Source organism: Theobroma cacao, chromosome 7, assembly GCF_000208745.1.
Source record: "Theobroma cacao cultivar B97-61/B2 chromosome 7, Criollo_cocoa_genome_V2, whole genome shotgun sequence".
Classification (NCBI taxonomy): Eukaryota; Viridiplantae; Streptophyta; class Magnoliopsida; order Malvales; family Malvaceae; genus Theobroma; species Theobroma cacao.
This window is the reverse complement of record NC_030856.1, coordinates 12,603,350-12,611,975: the sequence shown is the minus strand read 5'-3', so window position 1 is coordinate 12,611,975 and position 8,626 is coordinate 12,603,350. Positions and strand designations below refer to the sequence as shown.

Sequence of the window (8,626 nt, the reverse complement as noted above, 5' to 3'; positions counted from 1 at the left end):
ATTTTATTTTTTTCATAAATTTTTAATGTTATGAAATCAATGAATTTTGAACTATTAATTTATAATGTATGATTCAATAAAGTTTTAAAAAAATATACAAAATTATTCAAAGGAAAACAAACTTAAACTTTTAAATATTATACCTCCAATATGTATGTATTTGCTTTTATTAATATCTATTTTGTATAAAAGATTAATAAAATTTATAAAAACTCTAAAATATTTTAAGGAAAAAAATTAAAATTTTACTATTACCAACGGGAAATTCCGTTGGAAAGCTTGAGAGCCCATTAATTTTTCAAATTCCGTTAGAAATCTGTTGGAAAGATTTCAATTTTTTTTGTTCTTAAGATTTCCAACGGAAAATTTTTTGTTGGAAAATTTGGTGGGAAAATTTTTCGTTGGAAATCTGTGGAAAAATTAGTTTTGCTTTATTCAAATTCCGTTGGAAATCCGTCGAAAAGCTTTCAAAAGTTTTTTCTTTCAAATTTCCAACGGATTTCTAACGGAAAATTTTCCTTTGGAAAATTTGGTGGGAGCATTTCTTTGTGGGGTGAACAAATTTTCCAACGGAAATATTCTGTTGGAAAATTTCCGTTAGAAATCTATTGGAAAAATTAGTTTTGTTTTTGTTCATATTCCGTTGAAAATCCGTTAGAAATCTGTCGGAAAGCTTTCAAAATTTTTTCCTTTCAAATTTCCAACGAAAAATTTTTCCGTTGGAAATTTCGTTGGAAAATTTGGTGGGAGAATTGTTTTTTCTGGCTAACAAATTTTCCAATGGATTTCCAACGGAAATTTTCCGTTGGAAATTTTCAGTTGTAAGTCCATCGAAAATCCGTCAGAAAATTAGTTTATTTTTTGTTCAAATTCCGTTGGAAATCCGTTGCAATTCCATTGGAAAGGTTTCAAAATTTTTTAGTTCTTTAACTTTCCAACGGATTTCCAACGTAAAATTTTCCGTTGGAAATTCCATTGAAAATGTTGGTCTGGAAATTTTTTTATTGGCAAAATCAGCCTTTTCCAACGGATTTTCAATAGAAAAATTCGATTAGAAATCCGTCGAAAATAACAGAAAAAATTTTTCCTTGCCTTCCGTTGGAAATCCATTGGAAATTTCCAACGGAATTTTTTTCGTCAGAAATACTGTGTTTTTTTGTAGTGGCATGTGGGATATTTTTTGTTATTCTTTATTTGTATTAATTATTAAATAAAAAATTATTAAATGGGCGATTAAGAGAATATATTAAAATTTTTAAAAATTTTATATAATATAAAAATTTAAATAAAATTAAGGGTCCATGCAGCCCCCCGCCCCACCCCACCCCCCACCCAAACCTATATGAGGCTCCGCCCCTCTTTATATTTACAATGCTTATCTTGCTAACTTTAGTAACCATGTCTGCAACCTGCAACTGTGTAGCATTATGCCATTAACCTTTCCCTATAAAATGACAACCTATCTTAATATAAAAGATTGGATTTCTCCAAATATGAAAGATTGAAATAAGTGACCTTCAAAAAGTTTGAAACAAAAGTTTTGGCAAGCTTGAACCTTTATTTACAGAGATTTAAAGACTTTTGATCACAATCACACTTGAATCAAATATCACATCCCATAAAACCAAATTAAAACTTTAATGGTTAAAACAATGATGTCGTTATCCAAACAATTTTTTGAAATAGGTTACAAAACTAGTAAATAAAAGTAACCTAAACAAATACCTGCTTTACTATCTTAATTAATTGTATGATTATCATTAGTAATTCTCAAGTTGAAAATTCAAATTCTCAAAAACTGAAAGTTTATGGCGGGGAATACAAGCACAAGGAAATAGTTATTGTTGTCTAAAAAATTCTCATCTTCAAAGAAGAAGCATGATTTATATTTAAGGGAAAAAATTAGAATCATCCATATAAGAAGGAAATTATCTGAAAATGTTTTTCAGTCATCCACATATCACATGCAGAATCATCCATATTTTGCAAAATATAAACTTTTAAGCCATTTGATGTCACAAATAAAAGCAGCATTAAAGACTAGACATGATGAAGCACAGAGCCACCCTCAAAATATTGTAGTTACGAGCTGTCTTATCATCTCCGAGCTGCTTGCCAACATAAATCAGCTTGCAAACATGGAACACATGAGTGAATCACAAGGCAACTGAGAAATTATAAACTAGATCTATGAATAATAACAAAAGTGAAGTTGACATCCTTTCAGGTGAATGTTGTACAAAATTCAAACCAAAATAATCATGCAACCATACAAGTCTATTTCAAAAGAAAAACCCAGTGAATTGGATTGACTAGCTTTGCTGCTTCCTTCTAGGATACTTAATCCCCTCAACGGTATCACTCAATATCAATCTCAATTTCTTTCCTAGTAAGAGTCTTGACCTTGATTATAGTCCCTCAGCCTCAAAAGCAAGTGAAAAATAGACTTTATTCTCAACAAAGTTATAAGTGATAACTTCGAGAGAATTTTTAAGTGAGAAAATCTTCCAAAATTCTATATCAAAAGAATTTGGGACAAATTTTCGATACGAGGGATTTGTATAAATAATAATAATAAAAATAACAAAAATAATAAAACTTAAAAACATAAACAAATAAAAATTATTCAATGATGAAATTTTTATAAGGGATAACTTTTTGAAAATTCCTGGATTAGAGATTTTCATCAAATTTTGTCAGAAGTGTAGGAGTCTTCAATGAATATTTCAATGTCAAAGAGTTTTTATTTATTCAAAAAGTAAAATAAAGCTAAGAAATAAGAACAATTAAATAAAAAATAGACAAATAGGTAAATGAAAATAAAATTAAACATTACATCAAAAATACCAAAACATGGATATAATTAATTAGCAACCAATTTAATGAATATTGTGAAGCTACTAATATTTTCTTCACGCATAACTATACTCTCGAATTTAGTCTATTTCGTGGACCAAAACCCAATCTTTCAAATGAACATAGGAATTCATCCTTTTTAATGAATTTAAATCAAGTCTATTCTTTTTATGAATTTAAGTCAAGGCCAATACTTCATTAGAAAAAAATAGATTCTCATTAATCACATCTAAACAAAAAATATTGATAGTGACTCTTTTATGTGGAATGGTTGAATTTTAAGATTCACGCATTATCATATGCACTATAGCTTTGGAGCCAATATCATAGTTATTTTACTTTTAATTTCCTCCAAAATTTCAATTATAAAATAAAAATATTTTTAGAATTGTTTCAAAATTCATTTCAAAATAAAATAGAAAACGCTATTCAGAAAAATTATTTATAATTGAAGAGGAAAGAAACTCTCTCAAATGTGGAGAGAACCAAAGCTAGATGGCATATTTTATATGCTACTCTCTCCAATTCTTTTTTCCTTCTAGAGCAATGTTGGAAAGAAATATTGGTTTTACGCATATTTCTTGTGATACATGAAGGTGAGTCATGTAAATGTTGTGCTAAATTGGGAGGGAAATAATTACACATAAAGCTATGTCTATTAAATTCACAAAAATATGTAAACATTTGACTCAATGATTGATCTATATATTGGACTTCATCTCCTTCAAAATTGTACAAATTAAAAGAGAACTGTTCTTGGGCAGGTTTGGCATGAGCTCAACAGAATATCAATGAAATTAATACACTTGATATTGATGCATACTTCTCGTCAATGGTTGGCACATGTTTTTCTAATCAAGAAACTATACTTGAATCCCTTATCCCTCTATATCAATGAACAAGTCAAGATAAGATGCTTGGCCAATATAACTATCACTAACCTCACATGCTTTCAAGTATTGAAACAAGTGACCATCAAAAAGTTTGAAATAAAAAGTTTTAGCAAGCTTGAACCTTTATCTACAAAGTGTTCAACACTTTTGATCAACAATCACACTTGAATCAAACATCACATTCGAAATGCATGTAATGGAAGTTAGTACAACTTTTATATTCCTAGTTAATACATCCTTAAATATCAAATAAAAATAACATGCTTTCAAGCGTCATAAGTTTTACAACCTTCGAAGCAATGATATCGTTATCCAAACAACTTTTTGGAATAAGTAGCAAAACTAGTAAGTCAAAGTATCCTAAGTATATATCTACTTTATTATTTTATTTGTGTGATTATCATTAGCAATTCTCAAGTTGAAAATTCAAACTAAATATAACATACAAGAAGTTGTTAAACAAACACAAGAAAGTTATAAAAATGTTAATTTTTTTGGTTGTCTCAATAATTTCCAGTAACAAAACAGAAGCACAATTTATATTGCAGAACAAAGATTACACTATTCAATTTCCTTTGTGAGTCATAAATTACTAACAAAACAGAACATGTCTATAACATGTCAAGGAAGTTATCTAAAAACGTTTTTCAGTCTTCTGCATATCATATGCAGAGTCATCCATATAATGTAAAATATAAAATTTAAAACCACCTAAAGATTTCCACCTCTCAGAGCAAGCACGAGATGAAGCACAGAACCACCCTCAATATTGTACTCGCGAGCTGTCTTGTCATCTCCAAGCTGCTTGCCAGCATAGATGAGCCTGCAAACATGGAAGACACGAGTGAATTACAACATCAAGGCAACTAAAAAAATCATAAACCAGATCTGTCAACAATAACAAAAGTGAACATTAGAACAAAGTATTACACTCAAAATGCATCTTCCAGGGTGAATGTTATACAAGTCTATTTAAAAAAGAAAAACCCACAGAACTGGATGACTACCTTTGCTGCACAGGTGGAATTCCTTCTTTCTCTTCAACACGTTCCTTAATCCGGTCAATGGTATCAGTTGGCTCAATATCAATCTCAATTTCTTTCCCAGTGAGAGTCTTGACCTTGATCATAGTTCCTCCCCTAAGCCTCAAAACCAAGTGAAGAGTCGACTCCTTTTGGATGTTATAATCTGCAAGAGTTCGACCATCCTCAAGCTGTTTGCCAGCAAAAATCAATCTCTGCTGATCAGGAGGGATTCCTTCCTTATCCTATAAAAGTCAAGTCCAACATCAGCAATCGGTAAACAATTTATTACAGAAGAGTTAAAAAAAACAGTCTAACATAGACACCACCCCAAGCTCAGTCAAGCAGGTCAAATAAAAAGAAAATAAATTAAGCACGAATAGAGAATTTTATCATTAGATTGTATCCCATTAATCTTCGGTGACTATCACCGTTGTTACAACCACTTAATATAAAGATAATCCACAATTTTAAAGAAGCCAAATCGAAGTATCTCATCGGTGAAAAAATCCGAGATAAGTTACACAGCATGAAACTAAAAACAAATCAAGAAGACACAAATATTGTATCATATTTTGATGTTAGGAGATCATCACAATTTTCGACCTTTGAATATCAAAGTATCTCATCCTAGAAAAAATCAGAATTTAAAGTATTTCCCTTCCTAGACAATGTCAAATCCAGACGATACAGCATCTAATCAATTAGTCCAAACTAGGAACGGAAGCAGCAAAACTGAAGCACTGTCAAAGCGTACAAATTTACCCAAAAGGAACCAAATAATTTATAAAATCATATTTTCATATACCCATCCAACAATTTAAGTTCGTATTCTTTCTTCTAACTTTCCTTTTCGTTTTCTTTGCCTTTCTCGTCAACCAAACAGAAATTTAACTACGAATTCCAAAATACAAATTCATTAAAAAAGAAAAAAGAAACCCAGAAAAGAAATTCTTAAAACATAAGAAGAGTTACCCACACACGTGTCCATAGATGTTTTCCCTAATCGCTTACTTCAACCAAAACACGAAGTCAACTACGAACTCTAATAATAAGACTAATTCTTTACAAGAACAAAACGAAAATAGTAAAGAAGAAGAACCTGAATCTTAGCCTTGACATTATCGATAGTATCAGAGCTCTCAACCTCGAGGGTGATAGTCTTCCCCGTAAGCGTCTTAACAAAGATCTGCATCTCCTTCTTATCGGGTTTTGGCAAAGAAAGAATTTGATGCGGCAATGCAATTCTGGAGCTGGCTTGGCTACTTGAAGAGAAGAATACCGGGGACTGGGGAGTATTTGTGCCGTGGAATTAGGGAATCTCAAAATCTGTGTTCTAACGATTAGAAGATGGAATACCTTAGTGGGACCTTACATATATACATATATATATATATATATATATATATGTAATCCATTGAGTATATTATGAATATATATTTTATTTCATAACATTCAATGTATCTCTCTGTATCTAATATATATATTTATATTGATACATTATTATCTCTTGTTTTATATATATTCTTATTTATTATGTTCATTGTTTTTATTTATGTAAATTTATTTTCTCTCCATCTATGTGTGCCTATAAATTAAGAATTTGTAGTTAATGGTAGATATACTAAAACAAGAAATGAATAAAAGACCTTACATTTCTATTACTTCTTTCTAAATATTCTCTTTCAAAGTTATATTTCACAACATGTTATCAATATGAGGCTCTAACCAACTGAGAAAGATAATTTATTTAAATTCTTCAACCAATTAGATTTTAATTTTGTATACCATCTAACCGGCTTGAAGTCGACAACGAATCTTGAGCCTCTTTATGTCCCTTGAAGTCGACAACGAATCTCTGAGAATCCTTGTAGTTGTCATAATTAATTTAAGGATCCAATTTCTGTACATAGAATTATGGTAAATATTGAAAAGTCTAAGTTCCACATCAAAGAAGTGAATGGAAGCAATTATCTGTCCTGATGCCTTGATATGGAGATACATCTCCAAGGGGTCAGGTCTTATTATTGTAATTATTAAAAACGGGAACGCAAATGATAAATAAGGCGAATGCATTGATTTTCCTTCATTGTCATTTGCATGAGAGCCTGAAGACTCAATATTTATTTATCCGAGACCTTGAGATCTTATGAACGAGGTTGAAAAAGAGGTATGATCATACCAAGATTGTTATCATCCCTCAAGCATAGTGTGATTGATAGCATTTCAAGCTACAAGATTTCAAATCAGTATTTGACTATAACTCAGCCTTATTTGATATTGTGTCTCGGCTAGAGTTATGAGGTGTTAAGCTCACTGAATTAGAGCTATTAGAGAAAATTTTCTCCATCTTCCACACTTCAAATATTGTATTGCAATAGTAAATTAGCAACGTCAATTTAAGACATACTTGGAGTTTATTTCTATCCTCCTGACAACCAAACAAACTAATGAATTGCTGCTCAAGAACCATGATGTTAGACTTGTTGGCTTGAAAGCATTGCCTGAAGCAAATGCTAGCTCTAGTAAGAATATAGGCTAGTTTAACAGCCATAAGCACAAGTAAGGGCATAACCCACGTTGGGGTGATGGGAGGTTTAACCGCCCTAGGCAATCTAATCTTAACCCTAATCATGGCAAGGGCAAGAAACCCAAGAAAAAGCATGATGAAAGTATCTGCCATTGCTATGGTATGGCTAGACATTGGTCACATACTCGTTGTATGCCAAAGCATTTTGCTTATCTATATTAGGCATCCCTAAAGGATAAAGGTAAGTGTTGAAACTCATGCCATTGAGAATCCTATTGCTATGACCAACGTTGAGGCCAACAATGCCTCTATTGAAATGGCTGCCCCTACTCTTGTAGAAGAAAAAACATTTTTGGAAGTCTTTGATTTCTTCAAAGACCTTGATTGCCAAGATAAGGCATCCGCTTGGTGGAGGACAACCTAGACTTAGGGTTTGAGGATTTTACTATTTTTCTCATTTTTTTCTCTAAATGGATTACCCTTGGTTGATTGTTCCCAAGGAAGAACAATATGGGCATTTAATAAAAATTATAATGATATTGATTCCATATTTGTTATTTGAAAATTTTTTCCCATGACTAACTTGATGGGTTTGGCTATGGACGACATGCTCAAAATACGCAGCAGAAAGAAAATTAAAACTTATAACTAAACAACCAAAACATGCCTCCACCTATGGATCACCTTGGTGATATTTAACACATAACAGCACAAAATAAATTATTATTAAGAAAGTTACCTTGCCAAGTATTTTTGTAATCACAATGGCACTTCCCGAATCAATCCTGCAAACACCACAAGGAGTAAAAACCCTAGCCAATCAAGTGTTTGGCCTTCAATGGTAGTAGACACGATTGCACTTGAGCCTTGAACAAAGGAGGGAGTTTTAAACTGTACTTTGTGCTAGCAAAAAGGACAACAATTGTATTTTTCTTCTTTTTCACAATCCTAGCCGAACCTCTCTTGAAAATTGCTTCATAAGCAATTTTCTCTTTCACACAAAGGGAGTGGTGGTAAAGAAAGAAAACGTTTTTCTTTTATTGACAAAACCTAGGTTTTCTTTAATTGTGAAAACTTGTCATATGGAAAATAGTTAAAAGGTAACTTATATAGTTAGGTTAAAATAACTTCAATTTTGTAATTAAGCCCTCAATATTATAACACATTATAATATTGGGCCCATTACTTAATTAAACTCTTTTAATTAAGTCCTTGAAAATTAAAATCAAAATTAATTTCCTTTATATTTTGCAATCAAGGCCTTATAATTATAACTATTTATAATTATGTCTAAAACTTAATTAAACTCTTTTAATTAAGTTTAT

At 31.2% G+C, this 8,626-nt stretch overlaps 1 protein-coding gene across 1 annotated transcript; it reads right to left on the bottom strand.

The window, feature by feature from the left end:
* LOC18594757 (ubiquitin-NEDD8-like protein RUB2) lies at nt 4,260-6,152 on the bottom strand. The gene is made up of 3 exons (XM_007022390.2): nt 5,874-6,152; nt 4,757-5,016; nt 4,260-4,572 (listed from the first exon to the last, which is right to left on the bottom strand). The coding sequence occupies exons 1-3, from the start codon at nt 5,964-5,966 to the stop codon at nt 4,461-4,463; spliced, it is 465 nt and encodes a 154-aa protein (XP_007022452.1). The 5' UTR covers nt 5,967-6,152; the 3' UTR covers nt 4,260-4,460.